Consider the following 25,182-nt stretch of genomic DNA (forward strand, 5'->3'; position numbering starts at 1 on the left):
AAACGTTTTCTCAAACAAACGCACAAATATTATCGTTCATCACATCACGCATCCTTGAGGCAACATTAGCGAATGTAGAAACAACGATGGTATTTATACTAACATCACAATACGAGTAGCATCAAAAGTAGCGGATCAGACTACGCGTCAAAAATGAGACTAAAACGCCAATTTCCGTGCGCCAATTTCTGGCGCAAAGGATAACCGGACAGCCAAAATAAAAAGTGTGTGTTGTGCAGTGGATTGTGAGGATGCTAGGTAGTGACTACCCGTGGAAACCCCGTGCGCCAATTCCCGTGCGCCAAATTCCTCGTGCCAAACTCTGGGCGCAGAGGAAACCGGACCTAAAACAAAGGTGCTGTGAGGATCGGACTGTGAGGATGCAGGACTTCGGTAATCGTGAACTCTGCGCGCCAGCTTCCGCGTGTCAAACTCCTCGCGCCAAATTCTGGGTGCCAAGGATAACCAGACTATTGAGACAAAAAGTGCTAAGAAGTTAAACAGGACTGTGAGGATGCTAGACAGTGAGTACTCGTGATCTCCGCGCGCCAACTCCAGTGCGCCAAATTCCATGCGCCAAAATCCGTGCGCCAAATTCTGGGCGCAAAAGACAACCAGACAATCAGAATAAAAAGTGTGGTGCAGTGGAAGCGGACTGTGAGGACGCTAGACAGTGATTACTCGTGGAAACTTCGTGCGCCAATTCCCGTGCGCCAAATTCCTTGCGCCAAATTCTGGGCACAAAGGAAACCGGACCCAAAACAAAAGTGCTGTGCAGTAAATCGGACTGTGATGAAGCAGGACTCTGGTACTCGTGAACTCTGTGCGCCGGCTTCCACGAGCCGACTCCTCGCGCCAAATTCTGGGTGCCAAGGATAATCAGACTACTGAAACAAAAGTGCTAAGAAGTGAAACAGGATTGTGAGGATGCTGGACAGTGAGTGCTCGTAAACTCCGCGCGCCAAATTCCGTGCGGCGGTAGAAGAGGAAGCTTCAGGGGGGCTGCCTCACTTGAAGCACGGTGGCCGAGCGGTTGGTTGCTGCGCCAAATCACACGCCAAAATAAATGCGCCATACCAGATAGGATAAAAAGTGTGCGCCAGTACCCCGCACATGTGGATCGTGGCTGGAAGTCTTCGTGTCGAACCTGCGAACCTGCGTCGAACACCAGGCGGGAAACCCGTGTAACGGCCCATAGACAGTGATTACCCGTGGAAACTTCGTGCGCCAATTCCCGTGCGCCAAATTTTGGGCGCAAAGGAAACCGGACCCAAAACAAAAGTGCTGTGCAGTAAATCGGACTGTGATGAAGCAGGACTCTGGTACTCGTGAACTCTGCGCGCCAGCTTCCGCGAGCCAGACTCCTCGCGCCAAATTCTGGGTGCCAAGGATAATCAGACTATTGAAACAAAAGTGCTAAGAAGTGAAACAGGACTGTGAGGATGCTGGACAGTGAGTGCTCGTAAACTTAGCGCGCCAACTCCAGTGCGCCAAATTCCGTGCGCCAAATTCTCTAAAAGCCTAAGGGCCACTTGCACCATCCCACTAACCCGGGTTAACCGGTTAAACCTGGAGTTACCATGGTTACCAGTACAATTTGACTCGGTTTATCGGTTTAACCGGTTAACTCCGGGTTAGTGGGATGGTGCAAGTGGGGCTAAAAAAGGTATGTGTCTTTACTATGTAGATAAATTAGGTCAAGACATACTTTTGAACGCCACCTGTAGTGGTATATATATCTCTATTTGAAAAAGTTATTCAGGGTGGCAGATACTTTTGGTACGTTTTGTTTCATCCGCTACTATTGTGCTTGCTGTGCAGTCGCCATCAGATATCGGAGCGGCCAAGGTGCTCACAAATATTTGAACACGCCTCTAATATCAAGGCGTTAGAGTGCGCGTTCAGATATTGTGAACACCTTGGCCGCTCAGATATATGTGATAGCGACTGTACAACATTATTAGCCTTTACAAATTCGGCATTGCTCCCTAATATGATTGGGGTCGGTAAATATTTGCTAAATATATTGGTGCCAATCTTGCGTACATATATTTACTCGTGGTAGTAAACGCGGCACAGGCGATAGCGAGCGTGCAAATTGAAACTGGCGCGTCAATAGTCAATCATTACATGTGTTTATATTAAGAGATACCAATTTTTTTAGTGTCCATAGAAGTTTGTAAAAACCAAAACACAAATGGGAATTTTGTTCGTCTACAGGTGCTATAGACTCGAGCAGATCATCGAGCTCGAGAACGCTAGTACACTCTTCTGTCCGCGAGAATGCTCATTACAAGTGAATGTCCAATTTCAAAATTAAAACGAGTGTCTTCTCATAGAATGTTTAGCTTAAAATTGGTTACGACACGACACATGAAACCAAGAAGATTCCCACACAATTTTAAGGGCGAAGCAGAAGTAAGAATAGCACGAAAGCTCAAAACATACTGATAAATGTGCGATGATCTTTGGATTCTTAAATACCTAGGATTAAAGTCGTAAACGCTGTTGATGATACTATATGTACATGAAATAATGAATGCGGTTTACGTACTAAGTACTAACTATTAAATCGATTAATGATTAAGCTCATTAAAATGCAAAAAAGAAATTTATATAGTATGTAAGATACCGGTTATCTCGTCCGCAAAGATTACCAATAATGAGCGCTTAAGTCACGACGCTGATATCCAAGATAACCATAAGAGACGCACTCTGCGAATAAAGGCCAATAGTCATTATTTGTAGGGCATGCAATGCAACGCAAGCTATGTGACAATCGCTATAAAATTCCATACATTACAAACGGCGTGTGTAAGCAGGGAGCTGGACTCGTGATCTATGTATTGGGCTTAAGTTTGTACGCCAAACTGTTTAGTATTCGTCTCTCATTACGCAAGTAGATACAAATACCTAAAAACACGAATTGACGTTACAGATTAGACACACCTTCCGAAATGGCGAATGGGCATGACTTTGGCACATTACGTGTACGTCGGCCGTCACGGATGTTTACTTGTTTACAATTTTGAATCTTATTTCATTGTAATAAAGTATACAGACCTTTGACGTCGCCTGTGCAAACGTTTAGCGTGAAGAAAATACTTCGGCGTAATGACACTGGACATGATTATGACATTTATGATAGTGGTATAAATTGTAAAGTAAGTAGAAGGCGTGGTGGTACTGCTAATGCTAATACCAGGGACTTGTATATTTGAAACGTGACTTTGCTATGATATCATGGTCTCATGTCCGCTTTTGTCCAAATAAAACGTGATGAGCATACCTATCGTATGTGTAAAATGTGCACTTCTATCCAGTTTTCATCAATTTCCAATTGTAGAGTTCCGTCCCTTCAAAGCACAGCTTCAATAGTAGATTGTTAACCAAGGGATGAAAGGCACTCATTTCTGCCGAGGCTGAATTGATGCCTTTCACCCGAGTTAAACACTCTACTTTTCATTTCGAATACGAGGAAAGTAAAATGCATGTGTTTTTTTTAAAACATGATTAAGTATAAATTTTTATAGTATTTTTTGAGGGTACTTTCAATCATGGTATAATAATATACTCCGCCTGGTACTCTATTCCGAGATTCGCGTATGACCTAACTGACACGGGCCTACGTCATCATGCTGTTTACAGGTTCTCAAACTTTAAAATGTGGGAGAATTTTAACCAACGGTGAAAATTATTTTAACGGCATTAATTTTAAGTTATTCATGTAGAAACATAGTAAAATAAAACAAATCTAATGTATTAAATTAAACTTTATTTATCCATACAAGACAAACGATTAAAAAACTAATTCACAGTTACACATTAATTACCAAGCTTACGACGTGAAAAGTTTGGAAAACACTGCGACTGCTGACACTGAGCGAGAAGGAAATAACAATTAACACGCGTTCGACAAGGATGACGGTCAGGGCATGAAGTTATCTAGATCCGAATTGTCAAATGTGACAGCGCTATCCTGTGTTGCCAGTAATGTAAACAGAATTACCCGAACGTCTGAAATTTCTTTCGTGAATCGGAAGATATTGCTAACGAATAATTAAAAATGACGTGTTATTGTAAAATTTAAGATAAAATACATTATAAATGAAAATTATAAAATTATAAAGAAATATTTTAACTTATTAACCATAGCTATAATGTACCCATGTAACATGTTATGTTGAAATAAAGTGGCAATGTTATTGTGACGTAGGCCCGTGTCACTCTGGGAATAGAAGACCATGTTTTATTAGACCATGCTTTCAATTAACAATTTAGGCAAAAGTATCGTTGTTTATGGAATGGGGAGTCAATATGTATCAGAATGGAAATCGTATAACAAATCCATTTATACCCAAATTTTAATTGCTTATCGTAAAAAAAAACATAAAATCGTACTTTAAACCTAAAATGCTCTAGTGCAGTAACGTATCATTTTCTGCACACCTTTTAGAACAACAATGACCCTCTTTCAGAGCATGAGAAAAGAAAAGGAAAAAACAGAACCCTTATAGGATCACTTTATTGTCGGTCCTTCTGTCTGTGTCTGTGAAGACCCTTTATCTCGGGAACGCGTGGAGGTCGACCCTTCGGCCGTGTACGCAACCGGAGCTTCGTAACCAGTTGCGATCGAATACTTTTTCGGTCTTGTACGAAACCGATTGCGATCAAAAACTATTTTCTTCTCATACGTAACCAGTTACGATTGAACATTTTTTGTTTTTGTACGAAACCTCTCGACCGTTCGTAAAACCAGCAAAGACTTTCTTATTATAAATTTTAATGTACTAATAATGCACATGTTATACAGGTAAATAAGCCCGTTTAAGCTAACTCTGCACCGTGTTTGACGATGTTTCACATAAACTAACCTTTATACTAGATTAATTTTAGACATATGTAACTTTTTATATTTACATAACCAATTATGTTTACATTTACCTAGACCAAAAATCGGTAATAGTACATTATTGTTGGTCGAGGCTCGGAAGTAGCTACTTGAGCGCCATTCATTTATTACGTAAGACGATTTAGGGGGGAAGGGGGTCGAAAAAATCGCAGTTTTCTTACAAGGGGGAGGGAGGGGGTTTTCATAGTTCTTACGTAAGATAATAAAGATGCGATTTTTTTAATTTCTATGCAATGATAACGTTTAAAATAATACTTCCATAATATATGCTATCAAACACGGTGCAGAGTTAGCTTAAACGGGCTTAATTACCTGTATAACGTGTGCATTATTAGTACATTAAAGTTTATAATAAGAAAGTCTTTGCTGGTTTCATGAACGGTCGAGAGGTTTCGTACAAAAACAAAAAATGTTCGATCGTTACTGGTTACGTATGAGAAGAAAATAGTTTTTGATCGCAACCGGTTCCTTACAAGACCGAAAAAGTTTTCGATCGCAACTGGTTACGAAGCTCCAGTTGCGTACGCGGCCGAAGGGGTATCGAGATGAAATTAAAACCAAATACAGTAGCGGAAAATAATCTGTCATATTTTTTCAGATACATTTGCATTTTTTAGGATTCCGTAGCCAAATGGCAAAAAACGGAACCCTTATGGTTTCGTCATGTCTGTCTGTCTGTCTATCCACCATTCCACCTCTGTCGCTCATTCCACCTCTGTCGCTCACTGCGATAAGTCAATACAGTGCTCCAATATTGTAACTTTGTTTAAAGTTAAATACTGTGCAAATTAATATCAACCTTATCTACGTGCCAATATAGTATTCAATCAGTGTAACCCAGTGGGCAACACATCTGCTAAGCAACAGACGATTCTTGCGTGCATAAGGTTTGTAGTATATGCAAAAATAGCAGAACAAATGGGAACACCAATTGACAATAAATCAATGTCGAATCCTGACCTGTCAGACAATGCGGATACGTCCAATGTAAATGTTAGAAAAAGGAAAAACCGTTTGGACTTCGACGATATGACGTCACTGGAATCAGGTATACGTGAGATGCTTAACACCTTCAAAGCCGACAGGGATGTTCAGAATACGAAGTTATATGCAGCAATTGATGACTTGAAGGCACAAAATAAAGAAATCATCAAGACCAACAGCAAAATTGAGAAAATTCTGGAAGATACGACATTGCTGTACAACAAGCTGAATGACAAATATGAGAAAATGTCTACTGAACACGATAATGCCATGATAAAAATAAACAGCCTTGAAGAACAAGTGGAAGCCTTGCAGAGGGCTCAAAGTGCTGCAATGGTAGAAATAAGAAACATTCCTGATGCCGGAAATGAAGATTTGGGTGATTTAATTGCTGTAATGCATGGTTCATTGGGACTTCCTTTCTCTCCGAATAACCTCAAGCATGTTAGGCGTTTAAAGACTGCTCACAAAAAGCAAATAATTGCCGAGTTCCAGACGGTGCAGCAAGGCACTGCTTTGCTCCAAGCAGTAAAAGAATATAACAAATTGCATCCAGATGACAAATTTAATACGCTGAATCTAAACATAGAAGGAGAAAAGCAGCCAGTTTATGTATCGGAATCTTTAACTCCGCGAGCCCGAAAGCTTCACTACTTCGCACGTGACCTTCGTAAAAACCATAACTATAAACACTGCTGGACCCGGCAAGGAAACGTGTTTGTCAAACAAACGGATGCATCACAGCCCATCCTGATCAAATCAGAGCAGCAGATTGAAGCACTCAAGGCAGCTTCTGTGTGCCAATGACTATTTATTGTGTTACCTTGTAAGTTTTTCTTGTTTCTTATTGACTCTTTCATTCACATTTCCCACACAACACACCAACATCCTCAGACACGCCATTTCACTTGTATTATTTTCCTAAGCAGCACTCTGTTAATTCCACCGGTGGAAGACTACTTAGCCACATCATATCAACTTAAACACGACCGACTTAATATTGTTATCATCTGATATTGATCAGAGTATCAATATCGGTGATTCGGTGGCGGTGGATCAACCAGAGTGTTGCAAAAATGTTTTTACTAGTTCAGCACACCAGCTGAAAGTTATGACTCTAAATATAAGAAGTTTGAAGCATAATTTCGATGATTTGCAGGTGCTACTTGCACGAATAGACATTAATGTTGACGTCATTATATTATCTGAATGTTGGCTAAGCGACGATACTTGTTTGCCATTGTTACCTAACTATAAAACATTTTCTACTAACCGTATACTCAATCAAAATGCCGGTGTGGTGGTCTATGTAAGGACTAACATATCGTCTAAAACAACCGAACCTGATTCAATCCAAGACGCAAACTGCCTTGTCACAGCAATCGGTAAAAAATTTGCTATTGTTTCGATATATCGGCCTCCATCTTTTAGACAAACTGATAACTTTATTACGTCTCTTGATTCATTATTGCAGACACTAAAACAATACCAGAACATCATTCTTATAGGTGATATTAACATAAATATAATTGAAAATACACAAGACAACAGATCTCCCGACTATCTGGATATGCTGGCGTCACACGGACTGTTACCTTCTCATAAACTCCCCACTAGAGGTTGTAACTGCCTGGACCATTGTATGGTTAAAACAAAACTAAAAAATACTACAATAGTTTGCGATTCCTCTATTACTGATCACTCGTTAGTCATGATATCACTTTCCAAAGCACATGTACAGAAATCAGATATACCAAAAACACACAAAAAAGTTGATTACGCCTCGGCTATAGCAGAATTGGATCTAGTTAACTGGGCTACAATATTGAGTGGAACGGATATTAATATTGTTACTAATATGTTTCTGCACCTCGTCAACAGTACTCTAACAAAACATACGACATTATTTAAAATGTCTCACAGGAAACGCAATGTTAAACCGTGGATAACACCAGGTATTGTCCGCTGTTTAAGGAATCGGGATAAACTCCACCAACGACTCAAAAAGGATCCAGATAATTGTATTATTAGAATAACTTACAAAAGATACAGAAACACATGCAACCGTATGCTACAAAACCTAAAACGAGCGTATCAGAGATCTTTAATCAAAGAACACAGTAGAAATGTAAAAAAACAGTGGGCTGTAATAAAAAATATTTGCAATTTTAATAGGACTGATAGTAATGAGATGCATCTTTTAACGTTGAAATCCTCACCACAAGAATCTCTAAATCATGCGAATAGTTACTTTACCAATATTGGCAAAGAGTTAGCGACTAATATTATAACTGGCACTCGACTATCTGAGTCTAATCGAGTTGAGACTATGCCTGCATATACTACTCCGTTAAGTTCAATGGCGTTATTACCAACTGATGAGCTAGAAGTAAAGGCTACTATTTTATCACTAAAAAATACTCACTCTTCTGGATGGGACGGAATATCTTCTTACTTTCTAAAACTGGCACTTAATAGTCTTGCCCTTCCTATAACAATTATATGCAACCTTTGCTTTAAGACTGGCAACTTTCCAAAGGCCTTGAAAAAGTCAATAGTTGTACCTATTTTTAAGTCTGGAGACAGAGACAGCATCGAAAACTACAGGCCTATTTCACTATTACCCACAATAGCAAAAATTTTGGAAAAAATCATTAACAAAAGATTAAAAAATTACCTTGAAGATAATGATCTATTAAGTTCTAACCAACATGGCTTCAGAGAGCGCAAGTCGACTGCTGATGCAGCACAACAGCTAACATCATTTCTTGTGGACAAGCTTGACAGAAATAAAAAGGCAACTGGCATATTTCTAGACTTGAGAAAAGCCTTCGACACTATCTCTGTCCCACTACTTATTAAAAAGTTGGAAAATAAAGGAATACGTGGTTTACCGTTGCAACTTTTCCAGGACTACTTGACCGATCGGACTCAGGCAGTAAGAGTGGGAGACCGATATAGTACAGAAGAACCTATTAATTATGGTGTGCCACAGGGCAGTGTCCTTGGGCCAACCCTTTTTCTCGTGTACATAGACGATCTCTGTAGACTTAAACTCACCAACGCACAAATAATAACCTTTGCCGATGATACTGTGATATTGTTTTACGGAGAATCTTGGTCAGAAGTTAATAATATTGCTCAAACGGGTTTCGATTTAGTCACACAATGGCTAAATCAAAACTTACTCACGCTTAACTTAACTAAAACTAAGCTCATCAATTTCAGTATAAGAGACAATTATCGACCTGCAGAGGATACAATATCCATCAAGGCTCATGTAGACTGTGATAGGAATAGAATCTGTGACTGCCATGTGATTACTGAGACTACATCAATAAGATATCTAGGCTTACAAGTAGATAAAAACCTTCGCTGGCAAGAACATATTAACAGTCTTACTAACAGAGTTCGAAAAATGATCTACGTTTTCAAAACATTAAGACACGTGTGTGACCAGAGACTTTTAATCTCAATTTATTATGCACTGTGCCAGTCCGTCATATGTTATTGCATCAATATTTGGGGAGGTGCAGCAAAAACGACCATGCTTAAGCTAGAGAGATCACAAAGGGCGGTATTAAAAGTCATGTTATTTAAAAACTTTCTTTACCCAACCACAGCTGTTTACAATGACTCCTGTGTTCTAACAGTAAGGCAATTGTTTATTAAACACTTGCTTCTGACGCAACACAAAAATCAACCAGACTTTTCAGCATCACGAAGAAGAAATGACAAAAATATAAATTTACGACAACTTACTAGATATTCCTGTAAATTGATGTTGGAAAAATACATGAAATCACTGAACTATGAAAACACGGAAGAACTAATTACTAAGTAAATGGCCAGGCACACATACACATACACACACACACCCGAAACACGCACACAAACACACACTCATACACACACACACACACACACACACACACACACACACACACACACACACACACACACACACACACACACACACACACACACACACACATGCACGCACAAACACATATGTCAGGATACGCATACATGAATACATAAAACAAACTGATACATATCAAACCTCTACACATACTCATTTAGTTAAATAATCGGAAGAGTCAATGGTAAATAATAGCGTAATTATTAAGTTAATACTATAATTTATCTTTAATAAGTTTGATCGGCTAACTTTGCATATACTACATGTTTACTGGTTATTCGCACAGCCGCGTTGCGGCGGAGAGTCGTATGTTAGTGCTAGTCCTTAGTGACATGCGCCCTTCTGCCTCGTTTCGACTGATGCGAACGAATTAGCTGTTTGTTACTTCCAACAGTTTTATTTCTATTGTGTTTAACTTAACCACATATCTAACTATATGAAAAGTCATGTTATAATATAATATAATAATTAGATAATTAATGTAAACAACGACAAGGGGAATCCTGTTCCACCGTGATACAGTTTTTACTAGTACGGGGATCAGATGACGCTTACTCAATGTTTCATTGCACTTACCTTAAAAACTTATGTGTACCTACAAGTTATTTACAATGTTAAGTTCACCTTGTATCATTCGTTACTTGTAAGCAGTTGTGAGCTATCATTTAGCTAAATAAAGTTATTTTTTTTTTAGTTATTTTATTTTATTTATCCGTGTATGTCACAGCCACTTTTTCCGAAACTATAAGAACTATACTGTTGATACTTGGTAAGTTAAGTGGTGGTATTCTGTGAACCGCATTAAGATTTTCACACAAAAATAGAAAAAAAAAAACAATAAATTTTGGGGGTTCCCCATACTTAGAACTGAAACGCAAAAAAATATTTTTCATCATACCCATACGTGTGGGGTATCTATGGATAGGTCTTCAAAAATGATATGGATGTTTCTAATATCGCACTTGGCCGCTTTTTTGGTATTTATAGTCTCCATTCGAACATGTAAAAACAAATATTGAAAACTCACGTTAACTACATCGTTAAAATTGCGGGCGCCGGGCAGTAGATACGAACGGCATACAGCCGGCCGAAAATATTGATTCATCGTGAACAAACAGGCTGGCCTGCAATTACTGCCCGATGCGATAACACGCATCCTATGTTGTGACGGTTATGTGCTTGTGTGAAAACTATTGTGGAAATTTGGAAAATGTTTGTTTTATAAATATTACAGAAAAATATTGACGTTAAGCTGTTGAACGTGGAAAAACCGGACAAGTGCGAGGCGGACTCGCCCATCGAGGTTTCTTTTTAGTATGTCCGACTGTCACCAGGCTGTATCTCATGAACCGTGATAGCTAGGCAGTTGAAATTTTCACAGATAATGTATTTCTGTTGCCGCTATAACAACAAATACTAAAAACAGAATAAAATAAATATTACGTGGGGCTCCCCTACAAACAAACGTGATTTTTTTGCCGTTTTTTGCGTAATGGTACGGAACCCTTCGTGCGCGTGTCCGACTCGCACTTGGCCGGTTTTTATTGTTAGGTTCCCGACACTTGGAACCTTTTTTAAACCTCATTAGTACAGTGTAGTGTACTAGTTGTACCCGCAGCCAAACGTTAATCCCGTATTTGGTAAAGCATGCCTGAATAGCGATCGTCGATCGTAAGCTCGTGTTACAGCGGTGTAATTACGTACAACACCGCGCCGACCGCCTAATAGTGGATATTTAATGGTAATTGTCCTTTGACACACTATTCAGACCGTGCGGGCACTTCTAAGGCCAGAGACACATTAGCCGCATACAGAATTGATTAAATGCCCTGTATACGCGGCTATCATTATCACATTGATGTGCTCCAGTTTTTTGAACGAGAAAGCGCTTTGTACCTTGTACGTATAGAGCGAAACCCTGCTCGCACACCAAAGTGACATGACTGACAATACTGACATGCATCCGCATGCAGATCTCAGCATAAGGTATGTTGTAAAAGTGCATACCGTATTTTTTTTCTTACTCACGCGCAATAAAGATTGGTACAGACGGACTGCAACTTGAATGGGGCGGTGCAGTTGGCGTGCAGTTCCCATACAAATTGCAGTCGGGTTGCAGGCCCTCTGTATCAGCCCTTAAGCCCAAGTTCAAACTGATTTGTTATGCGCGATAGGACCAAATATTAACATGGTATGTATTAAAAAAATGCGGTACAAGGACGTCCTGAAACGCCACCTGTCGGCCACCGGCATATCGTGTGAGTCGTGGGAGGAGCTTGCAACTCGGAGATCGGACTGGCGAACTGCGATCAGCACTGGTCTCAACAACTTCGAAAGTGCACGCCTCGAAGATATTGATGCTAAACCCCAGCTTCGAAAATCTCGGCCCAAGCCCTCCTACACATACACTTACGACTCAAATGGCGAGCTTTACTGCATGTCTTGCGGCCGGAAGTTTAAAACAAAACTCGGTTTCGCAAGTCACGTTCGAGCCCATGCACCTCAGAATTTACATAATACCTGATTTGTCCGGGTGTCGCCGTCGACGGATACGTCTGGGAGGACATCATCATCATCAAAAAAAATGCAAAGCGCCAGTATGTCCTCACCTTTATCATGTAGAGCCCGTCGATCCGAATGCGTAATGAGGCTCGTTCATCATTCATTGATTATTTGTGTTGCCGTGTCTGTACTTACGTCAAAAGACCCGACGTTCGACGTGTTGCCTCCCCGTCACACTTACGTACGAATGTACAAGTGCGACAGAGAGGCAACACGTCGAACGTGGTCCGCGGTAGACCCTCTGTTCGTCGCTACTAAGTTGATATGATTTGACATTACGGGACAGCTGTATGTTTTTTTGGCTTCTACATATTTGATGACTGCGGTTGATGACCTGGCCCCTGTTTCACCACGGTGATAATTTCACGGTAAAACATATTACACGGTTAATATTGTCGCTGGGTACAAACAGCAACACTCTTAGGTGTACCTCGGTGGACCTTATTACAAAAGGCATAAGGTCCACCGATGTACAGTTAACCGTGTGGGCGATGGTACAGTCGCTACTTGCGAAATGTACAAAAAAGATTCAGTCTCAGGTGTCAATCGTCAGTGTGGTGAAATACGCGCCAGAAACTTTCTCGACATGCAGGCAGGTGCTAGTTGAGTATATTTTCAGTATATTTCAAAAACAAACATCCATCGACTCAAATTGACCCTGCCCATATCGGCTTCACTGAATAATGAAATTGATTCGCCGTTACGATGCGGAATGGGGCCGCGACTCAGATTTATAGGCTGTTGTCTAAGAATACGTAACTTTAGTGCTAAATTTTGGTATTACTGACAGAATACAAGAGGAAGGTCTAGAATTTGGTGAGACGTCTAGGAAAACCTAAGAATGGGCAGGGAAATGCTTGGAGCAGGGAGGCCAAAGAGATAGCAAAATGGAATAAAACCGCAGAGGAGACTAAAATCCACAAGAGATATACATATCGCTGCAACAAGTTAAAAGTAAGATAAGGAAGTCTACAGGTGTATCATTAACGACACTGACAATTCTTAAACTTTATCAAAACGTAATAACTACTATTTTACACAATCGTGATATAATGGAGAGCTTTTCAGTCGAGTACCGTGTTTACTACTATTATGACAATATATTTGACAATTGGAATACACGGAAACTTTTGATGTTTCTCTTCGTCGTAATAAATAGGTGTCAGCGTCATTTTAAAACTTAATCATTTCGTAAACGCTGTCGATATAACATAGGTAATAAATAGCCCGACTAACACAATAAGATAGCTGAGTAATGGCTGATATACGGGCGTTTGATGGTCATTAGCGTCGCGGCTTGTTAGCTGGTAATGATCGGAATATGGTAATGGGACGCAATATATCGGTCGGGCTTAGTAGACTAATTTGTAGGTGCCATGATTTATACTAATTCGGTTAGCACGAAGAAACGCAGAGACATAGACATTGGCAATTTAGCACCGAGTCGCGGTAAAGCTCTGTTTTCCTATAGCGGTGCCGTCATATAGCGGCCGTCTCCATACAAAATAATACGACTAAATATGGATGTAGTAGTATTTTGTGTGGAGACGGGCGCTATATGACGCCACCGCTATCCTAGGGAATGGAGGAAACCCCAGAGCTTTAGTGTAAAGTATAAGCATTCCACGAAATTGTCTACCCTTGTGCCGTACAAATGCGAATTTTCTGAGGATTTGCAAGTAGGTATAAGATTTTTCTGTCACAATAGATGTAACAAATGCTCAGTAAAAGGATCATCGACATAAAACATTGAAAAAATATACCTAAACAACGAAACAAAATGCGTTTGTATGAGACAGCTGTTGGAATGCCCCAAAGTGAAACCAGTAGTACCTATATGCAGCGACTTTTGATGTCATTATTGTAGTCAGAGGAATGTTGGGAAAAAGAACCAAAGCCGGCACTATAACTATTAATTTTTAACAGGCTGTTGTATTACAAAAGACAATTGTATTATGGCTAAAACAGAGTAAGCACGAACCACACCTGGTGCGTCATGCAGGCGCGGCTCTTAACTGCACGCGCACACACCGGTTGTAAAATTTGGAATTATATGTCAACTGCCACATCACTTGTGTCGCGTGCTTGTAATATCATACGTATCAGAGGGCCTCCGCCAACAATAAAAATACGAAAATCGTTATCATCCTCTCTTACTCTTTTGCATATTCGAGCGACAGAGAGGCAAGTAACGATTTGCGATTTTTCGATGTTGGCGATCTGCCGCTTTCAACGCGATCGCACCCATTACGTTGCAATCATCATAGCCACAACACAACGGTACCGCGGCATCGTCTGGCAATCCGTCAGTGTCGGCTTTTGATGAATCGCACCGCAGACCCAATACATCATATCTATATCACCCAATATAAAAGGACCAAAGCGATACGGTCAAGCCAAAAAATGCAAACAATTTTGAGCTCTATCCTATAGAATCTAACGACTATATTGTTACGCTTATCGTGTATAGTGTAAAGGTTGTTAATACATATTGAAGGTGGGATAATGTGGCGAATTGTATCGCGATACATGAGCTTATTAGCGGATATGCGAATCAAATGACATGTAAAACATGCATAACACTGTATCAACACTATCAACGCATAATGGAATAGCGCGGCTGCCAAACAGGGTGCGCTATATCGACTTTTAAGCCGTTTATTTTATCAGATAACCCTCCATAAACCTATTATTATTGTTGTAATAGTAGTTATTTTGACAGAAACGGCAATACGACGCAAATTCGTCAGGTATTTTTCCCAGAAATTCAGATCAAGGTTTGCTGATCGATTAAAAACCTATTTTATTCTCTTCTTGCGTGGAATAATTTCCTTTATGACAAGTGTAATAAAAAAAGGTTTATCAAGCCTTAGTCTTTAGAGTGTTGCTTGCTGACTCGCATTGAGTAAAATTTGTAAAATAAACATGAGTGATCTGTTCGCATTCACATGCTACTGCGGTTTGTACGTTTGTCTGCCTCCAACGTGGCGATACAAAGTGATATATCTACATAGATAGAGTTTGTCTTCCCACGTCTATTTTAGATAAAGAAAGGGAGAGAAAAAACTCGACTGAGTAAGCAGGTGCATCCGATCCACGATTATTCTGACTTTTTGCACGTGCTTCGTTATTCTTAATCTGACTGGAGTCAGACAAACCCTAACGGCCTTAACCACTGACGAGGTTTTACGGTAACCAATTATGAACTTTAACGAAACGTCATAACATAACGACTTTGACTACGCGGACGTACCACATTCGTACGTTAGTGGTTAAGAGCTAAAGAAATGCTATGAGAAGTGTAGCTAAAATGTTTTTTTTTTTGCATGTAGGACATAGATTGTGTATAGTTTTTGTTGTGAGTTTTAAAAGTTATCGTATATATCAACCCGACATCGTATCGGCAACGTCTGCCTTCCCTGTCACCCCAAAGCTCAATGCCAATCGCTGTCATAGTTGCTAAGTATACGATAACCTTAATTATATGTTTGCGAGTAAGTAGTAACACTAGTAACTAACCACACGTTATTATTTTCAAGTGGACTTACCGCGCCAAATTACTGCGCCAAATTGACAGGCGCCAAATTTACGCCATACCCCGTGCGCCAAATTCAAACAACTCTATAGATTTTAATAAATCTGTAATTATGTAAAAGACTAAAAGTTGAACCATACGAAAACTCTGTGCGCGCCAAATTGTGCCAAATTAGTATGCGCCATATGCCGCGCCAAATTAAGTGAGCACAATTTGGCGCCGTACCCTGTAGCTTAGGAAATGTAGTGTTTTGCGCTGAAAGCGCGCTAATCGGATCGCATAAAGAATTGAAAATGTATAGATTTAAATAAAAAGGTAGTTATGTAGAAGCTAAACCATACGAAAACTCTGTACGCGCCAAATTGTGCTAGATTACTATGCGCCATATGCCATATGCCGCGCCAAATTAAGAAGCACAATTTGGCGCAAAACCCTGTTGCTTAGGAAACGTAGTGTTTTGCGCTCAAAGCGCGTTAATCTGAGCGCATAAAGAATTGAAAATGTATAGATTTCAATAAAACGGTAGTTATGTAAAAGCTGAACCATACGAAAACTCTGTACGCGCCAAATTGTGCTAGATTAGTATGCGCCATATGCCGCGTCAAATTAAGGAGCACAATTTGGCGCAAAACCCTGTTGCTTAGGAAATGTAGTGTTTTTCGCTCAAAGCGCGCTAATCCGATCGCATAAAGAATTGAAAATGTATAGATTTAAATAAAACAGTAGTTATAGTTATGTAAAAGCTGAACCATACGAAAACTCTGTACGCGCCAAATTGTGCTCGATTAGTATGCGCCATATGCCGCGCCAAATTAAGGAGCACAATTTGGCGCAAAACCCTGTTGCTTAGGAAACGTAGTGTTTTGCGCTCAAAGTGCGTTAATCTGATCGCATAAAGAATTGAAAATGTATAGATTTAAATAAAACGGTAGTTATGTAAAAGATGAACCATACGAAAACTCTGTACGCGTCAAATTGTGCTAGATTAGTATGCGCCATATGCCGCGCCAAATTAAGGAGCACAATTTGGCGCAAAACCCTGTTGCTTAGGAAACGTAGTGTTTTGCGCTCAAAGCGCGCTAATCCGATCGCATAAAGAATTGAAAATGTATAGATTTAAATAAAACGGTAGTTATACAGAAACCGCTCGCAACTGTTTATATCGCTTAAAACTTTTATATAACATCCGAAACTTTCTCAGTGTCAACCTTCGATTGAGACTCTGTGAATCCTTGGTTTTATCCAAACTGAATTATTGTCTCACTGCATATGGCCCATGCCTTCTGGCTCGTTCACAGCGTCTCATTCAAAGAGTACAAAATGCTTGCGCGAGATATTGTTTCAAAATACCTCCTAGGACACACATCACACCATACCTTAATAACTCGGATACGTTAAAAATGGCCGCTCGACAAGAACTTATGTTTGCATGCCTGCTATTTGACACTATCCAAACGAAACAGCCCTCTTATCTCTTTAAAAAACTCGTATGGCTCTCTAATACCCACCACCAACCTAGAACGTCACGAGCGGTCGTTTTACTGGTTCCCAGGCACAGCTCCGCTGCTTTTAGGGGGAGTTTTCGGTACCGTGCTAGTAAATGCTGGAACAATATTCCTCCACCGATCCGTCGCTTACGAAATAAACTTAGTTTCAAAAACAACTATCGTCTACACCTTTTAAAACAAAAAGAAAAAGGCTGAAACTCCCTTGTCTTCATTCATTCATTTTTTTGATGTTTCTTTAAATGTACTTATATATATGTCACTTATGTTACTTTCACGTAAAAAAAACCAGATCACACAATTTAAAAGATATTGCCGCGACTCGCATATATACACAATTACACATACTAAATCACACTAACACAACACTTACACAAATACTACATAAACATCAGGTACATCATAAAGCGTTGCACATTACATTATGTAAGGTCCTGGCAGAATATCAGCGGTGTGGCTTGCCGCATCATCATGCTGAGCCAGCGCCAATTCTCTGCCACGACACATGGTCCTTTTTTGTATAATAGTTTATCGTGTATAATAGTTTTTCTTTTAATTTAAGCTGCATGTGAATGTTTAATAAATCTCTCTTTGTAATTACCATGTATGTTGTGGAAATGAATAAAGTGTTTATCTATCTATTAGTTATGTAAAAGCTGAACCATACGAAAACTCTGTACGCGCCAAATTGTGCTCGATTAGTATGCGCCATATGCCGCGCCAAATTAAGGAGCACAATTTGGCGCAAAACCCTGTTGCTTAGGAAACGTAGTGTTTTGCGCTCAAAGTGCGTTAATCTGATCGCATAAAGAATTGAAAATGTATAGATTTAAATAAAACGGTAGTTATGTAAAAGATGAACCATACGAAAACTCTGTACGCGCCAAATTGTGCTAGATTAATATGCGCCATATGCCGCGCCTAACCTAATTAAGGAGCATAATTTGGCGCAAAACCCTGTTGCTTAGGAAACGTAGTGTTTTGCGCTCAAAGCGCGTTAATCTGATCGCATAAAGAATTGAAAAAGTATACATTTAAATAAAACGGTAATTATGTAAAAGCTGAACCATACGAAAACTCTGTACGCGCCAAATTGTGCTAGATTAGTATGCGCCATATGCCGCGCCAAATTAAGGAGCACAATTTGGCGCAAAACCCTGTTGCTTAGGAAACGTAGTGTTTTGCGCTCAACGCGCGTTAATCTGATCGCATAAAGAATTGAAAATGTATAGATTTAAATAAAACGGTAATTATGTAAAAGCTGAACCATACGAAAACTCTGTACGCGCCAAATTGTGCTAGATTAGTATGCGCCATATGCCGCGCCAAATTAAGGAGCACAATTTGGCGCAAAACCCTGTTGCTTAGGAAACGTAGTGTTTTGCGCTCAACGCACGTTAATCTGATCGCATAAAGAATTGAAAATGTATAGATTTAAATAAAACGGTAGTTATGTAAAAGCTGAACCATACGAAAACTCTCTACGCGCCAAATTGTGCTAGATTAGTATGCGCCATATGCCGCGCCAAATTAAGGAGCACAATTTGGCGCTAAACCCTGTTGCTTAGGAAACGTAGTGTTTTGCGCTCAAAGCGCGCTAATCTGATAGCATAAATAATGAAAACAAGCAATCATAGAATCATGTTTGATTAGAGTGTATAGGAAGTAAGAGAAAAAAAAAAAAGAAAAACAAAAAAAAAAAAAAAAAAAAGTACATATGCTTCAAAAATACTAGTAATAAGGAACAATAGTGTTAAGTACAGAAAATGTTAATTGTCTTAGTTTATTAGATTGTGTAAGACGTGACATGAAATAAAAGAAAATAAAATATACAAAAAGATAAAAGACAAAAAGAAATAAATATTGAACAATAAAATCAATAATAAAAAACAGAGGAGGGAGGAGAGAAAAAAAAACACACGTTATGGCACGACGCCCTATATGTAATTAAATATACGTAACTAAAACTCGTGTCAAATATAAAACATACCCTACTAGAGCAACACACCCTGACCACTGGTAAGCTTTATCTCTTATGCTGTAAGGTTTAAAATGTGTAAATTAAAGGTAATTGTAAAGGGGTGTCCTCACCTGCCAAACACCTGGCTCGTTTTGGTGTTTAATCACCCTTTTATTAGAGGGGTTTTTACCTTCGTTATACATCATTGATAACAATGAGAACTCTAAATTGATTCATGGGGTAGTATAAAAGGGATAGGCCACGTGCGCCTGATAAAATGATGCCATATATACGTTTAATTTGATTTATTAAACTATTTTCGCGAAGGGTATTTTTAGTGAATCTTCAGATACGGACATTTTACATTTTAGTTGTATATTGTAAGGAAGTTAAAACTACAGTTTAGTTTACTACGAGGATATAGTTTGAGACATTACAAAGGTAAAGATACACATTTCGTTTTTAGGGTTCCGTACCCAAAAGGGTAAAAACGGGACCCTATTACTAAGACTCCACTGTCCGTCTGTCCATCTGTCAGTCACCAGGCTGTATCTCATGAACCGTGATAGCTAGACAGTTGAAATTTTCACAGATAATGTATTTATTTCTGTTGCCGCTATAACAACAAATACTAAAAAGTACGGAGCCCTCGGTGGGCGAGTGTGACTCGGACTTGTCCGGTTTTTTTAGAATTTCATAATATCCAAAGTGATAAAACTTATAAAGGAAGCAGTATATTACGCCTCCGCTGGTTATCTGAGCATTTATTAGTGAGCTATTCATATTTTTATGGTCGCTAAAACAACAATCAATAAAATTAATAACAAATTAAAAAATCATCCTCCGTCCCATGGCTTTACCAATACCATAAATACATAAAACCTAGAGTTAAGACAAAGTCTGTTTAAAATAAGCGGTTTTGACTTATTCACAGTGTTAGTGATAGTACTTGCTATAACTGTTCCAAATTTTAGGTACCTACATCAAAAGGTACGTAAATCCTACATCATCATCTTTGAGAAAAACGCATTTAACCGATTTTCAAGACCGAAGTGATCACATAAGAGCTCCGCGAACAGTTTTGTGCGGCGTTGAAACAATATTATAAAAATGTGAGTACGGTACGTTGGGGCACCATTTAGACTCGCACTTGGCCGGTTTTTAAACAGATGCAACGTTAACAAGCCCGACCGGGACGGCTTCCTGCGCCGCGGCCGCAACCGCATTGAAAAAGATTTATTCTAAATTATTCCAATTTGGGTAATTGCTTGGGAAAGGTCAGGCATAATGACATTAATGACAGAATTACGAATTAGCGATCGCTTCCGTTTCCTCGTCAATGTTATATCAAATCAGTTAAAAAAGTTATAATAAATGACCAACCTGTGCACACCGACTGCGTGTGCGTAGATGTACACGTGCGCGTTGTAATATACAGATCACTATGAGAGACGGCACACCGCTTTCGTGATGTGTGCGTGTCCGGCGACATTTTAGTGCACGCGCACATGCACGTCTACGCACACGCAGCCGGTGTGCTCTGGCCTTTAATATCAATGCGATTGATACGATGATCGGCAGGGCAGGTCAACGCAAATAGTTATTTACGATACAAGTGCGGAAAAGAGGAAATTCGAAACGAGTGGCGATAAATTAAAACACGATCGAAGGGAGTGTTTTAAATCGACACGAGTTGTGAATTACCTATTCGCACGTGTATCGTACAACGTTTTACAGTACATATGGCCCTTTAAACTTTTGACATCGCACGAAAAGTGCTATTTTACGCACTAGTGCGGGAAAATAGGACTATATGTACTGTAAAAAGATTTATACTTGAGAGAATTTGGTTCTGCACTGCTCTGACATATAACAATGTGAGATCATTGGATAAAAACAGGCTACAGTTGGTCAGTATCGTCAACAAACTTTTGGGTATATACAAACATCATTATTCTGTGTTTAATTGTGTTGTATTGTAAATGGAGGCCGCCTGTTATAGTGACTTTTTCCCTTCTCCTGCGGTTAAGTACCTAATTATCATATTTCTTCAGAATTTATTCCAAACAAACACAATAGAAGCCTTATGTATATGTATTGTATAAATAACCTGCAGCTAGACAAAGATTTCAACTTGACAACTGAACCTGTCGATTCACAAAAGGCCAAAGATCCAAAATTTGAATAAACAATTAAACACAGACCTGTTTGGAAGCTTTGCTATATGCAAACTGTTCCTAGCTAAGCATTAGACTTGTTGACATTGTAAATTCTTCTGTTAACATGTACGAATTTTATGTCGCTATATTTGAAACAAAATAGTTTTAACTCACCTCGGAAAGGAGGTAGTATACACAGTGGCCAAAAAATTTGTGCATTCCCATTGCCAGGGAGGTTTACTATGGGACCAACCGTGAAATCGCGAAAAAAAAATTTACCCTCCCATAGAAAATGGACGCCAAAATATGAAACTGCCAAACAATTTTGTGCGATTTCGGGGTTGGTCCCATAGTAAAAGTTGCTCAGTAAAATCCCAAAACCTACCTGGCAATGGGAATGCACTTATTTTTTGGCCAACCTGTATGTTCTGTGCTGTATTCTTTACAGAAGTATGTCCACTAATTGGTCTAAATAGGTTAAGGTAAGTGTTTTTTGTGTGAGTTTGGATCTTAGACTTGATACTTAAATTAATCAGTAATACTAATAATAAAAATATGTAGATTGCAAACAATTGTAATACCTAAGTTTACTCAGAATTAGTCATTACCACAGGAACTAGACAACACAAGGAAAATCCCATGTACTCTTTAGTGACCCTTGTACTTGTTTATTAAAAAAAATTTTAGAACCAGTGAGTTAGCACAACAAAGAGGACAGTGAAGAAATAAATGACAAGACTATAACCTCCTGTCTAGTAGTCATTTTTGCAGTTTTGAATTTGGAAAGTTCTTTTTTTCCATTGCAGTTCAAAATTCGATTACATTTTGTCCATTTAAAGTATCCTCCAGTAGATCCCCAACTACACTTGAGGTAGCATTCGGTTCTTAGCCACACACGACCGCAACCACAACCACGACTCACTAGTTTGTATGGATTACTAAGAAACACTGACAGATGCAACTACCACGTCGCGCGATTTAATCCACACGGAACACATGGGTTGCGGTCTCCAAGAACTGAATGCTACCTTTAAAATGAGAAGGCAAAAACAAGAACATTAAATGCATTCAGTGAATAACTTATCAAGAAAATAAAGGTTGGGAAAGGTATCTTGAGAAATTGGTAACACCTGCCTTTTGCTAATTGCTGTTTTTATGTAATAGCATTTCGTGAAGCCTGTGCATTTTTAAATGTTATGAAATTCATATTGAAGCAAAAATAAATGCATTTTATAGGCTTGACTGTACAGTATTCCTTGTCTTAAGGGTTTTTTATAAACCACTTTGGCTGATGTAATTTCAACTCAAGAAAGTTATAAGAATAGATTTCTTGTGCATATTCACATTCATATATTCATAATAATTCATATTACATGCATTTTTGGGATAAATATAAAACTGTTGTATTAAGTATAAGATGTGAATTATGACTAAATATTTGATTTCCAGACATTTCTAAACAGTAATATCTTGTGTGATCAGGATTTTATTATAGAATTCTAATGTACAAATCATACTTGGATCGAAAATGGGTACAATAAACAGATCAAAGATCAATGTTTAATACATAACATTTAAATTTATGATAACCTCCCACCTAACTCAGATAAATTGCGTATTCAGTAAATAGAATAGTTGTTTATGGATGAAAAAACTTCAGAACGATATTATGAGCGTCAGTCGCGAGATCGGTCTTTGGCAGCCACATCGATTGAAACCACCCGGCCGGTTTAGCCTTAAAAACGGAACAACACCCTTTAGTAAGCCAGCAAACACCATATGAGGAGTTCGTGACGCTTGCAAAGAGTCATAATCACTTGTCAAACAAAGAACTAAAACATCTGTTCCTAGATAACTAAACTTTCGTGTCAAGTTTGAACAGAACATTCTAGGGTTACTAAATTTAATGCCAACCCAGCTTTCGGCTGGCGACTTATCAGCTGCTCGGCAGCCGGCAGCCCGGCGCCACCACGCCACTATAAACTTAAAACCCCGATATAGTCAAATAGGTTACTGACGAAACAGTTCGACAAACATCAAAAGATTTACAAAAGTAAGTATAAAGCTGTTGGTACTTACGTGGAACTCCCTGTATCATCCAATAATAAGCATAATATCAGCCCAAAAGGGCTGTCACTGCATAAATAATCACGAATCAACACAGAACATTATAAATGCCACAAATCCAACGCAATATTGCACACACGATTTAACAAATATAACTTATAAAAAATTGCACGAAAACATTAACTGAGCGTTAACACTATATTAGTAATATATTTATAACGCTAAAATCACATTTGTAGTGTATTATCACACTAGTTGAAAATATCACTAAACTACTTGTCCTTGCATTCACATAAATTGGCAGCCATCTTGCGTTCGTGCAAAATGGAATGGAAAATAAATGTTGCCAGTTTATAATATATTTCTCCCGATTTTTCAATTTTGTGACATTGTTTTTAAATCGAAATGTTTAGAGTTAGACCAAAGAATATAATACTCACTAAGTTAGACCAAGCTAAGTTGGCAGCAATTTTGATAGCCCAGACTGTGCAAGTGTTATAGACGGTCAAGCAAATCTTGTCAGTAGAAAAAGGCGCGAAATTCAAATTTTCTATGGGATGATATCCTTTCGCGCCTACATTTTTCAAATTTGCCGCCTTTTTCTACTGAAAAGATCTGCTTGACCCAGTATATTTAAACGTCTTAATTTCATAAAAGTTTGACGTTTAAATTAACACTTGCACAGTCTGTGCTGTCAAAATCACTGCGAATTTAGCTTGGTCTAGTCCTCCATAGACAATTCAGATTTTAACATTATACAATATGAATATATAGTTGGTCAAGCAGATCTTGTCAGTAGAAAAAGGCGGCAAATTTGAAAAATGTAGGCGCGAAGGGATATCATCTCATAGAAAATTTGAATTTCGCGCCTTTTTCTACTGCCAAGATTTGCTTGACCATCTATAGTTTGGCCCAGGATTGCCTCATTTCAAACTTTTCTATGTTTTAATCATAGACAGAGCGAGAATCATGATGTCTTTGTCTTACGAGCACCCAAAAGAAAGGGCTGAGTAAGCAGACTAAGCAGAGTTACTGTTACTGACTCTGAAGTTGTGTTTGCCAGACTTTAATTATTTTACCTTGCCTTAACCTAACCTAACCCAACCCGTGCGAGACTGCGAGCATCTTAGTAGGACGCTAGCAGTGGAACGGTACGTGACGGTACTAGGGTTACCAACTTTTTTTTGGTGGAATATAGCATTTTCCAGAATACGGCATCATAAATATAGTACATTTCTAAAAAAAATAGTATTTTTAGATAAAATACTAAACATGAGTGTAATATACGTTTAATCGGAAATATAGTATTTTAGCGTACTATATATTTTTCCAAAAGTATATAGTACAGAGAGCCAAAATATAGTACAATACTATATAATATAGTACGGTTGGCAACCCTAGACGGTACGGACGAGGTGCTCCAGAGCTACCGTTTGTGCTCCAAATAAGAGTGTGCCACTAAGATATCTACTCCGCGGTGATCCAAAGCCTCTACGTTTTCTGGCACTAATATTAGTCTGTACATATTGTGACGTCTAGGTTCTGTTGTATTACAAGGTGATAAATAAAACTCAGT

The 25,182-nt window shown here is 38.9% G+C and overlaps 1 protein-coding gene across 1 annotated transcript in view; it reads right to left on the reverse strand.

The window, feature by feature from the left end:
* LOC134800584 (uncharacterized) overlaps nt 1-23,923 on the reverse strand; it is a 167,748-nt gene extending 143,825 nt beyond the window's left edge. Inside the window, exon 1 of the mRNA XM_063773074.1 lies at nt 23,619-23,923. Within this exon, the coding sequence (XP_063629144.1) occupies nt 23,619-23,637 (19 nt within the window). The 5' untranslated portion in view covers nt 23,638-23,923. The remainder of the gene's footprint in view (nt 1-23,618) is intronic.
* Nucleotides 23,924-25,182: the final 1,259 nt, after the last annotated feature.

This window comes from Cydia splendana, chromosome 20 (assembly GCF_910591565.1).
Source record: "Cydia splendana chromosome 20, ilCydSple1.2, whole genome shotgun sequence".
Taxonomy (NCBI): Eukaryota; Metazoa; Arthropoda; class Insecta; order Lepidoptera; family Tortricidae; genus Cydia; species Cydia splendana.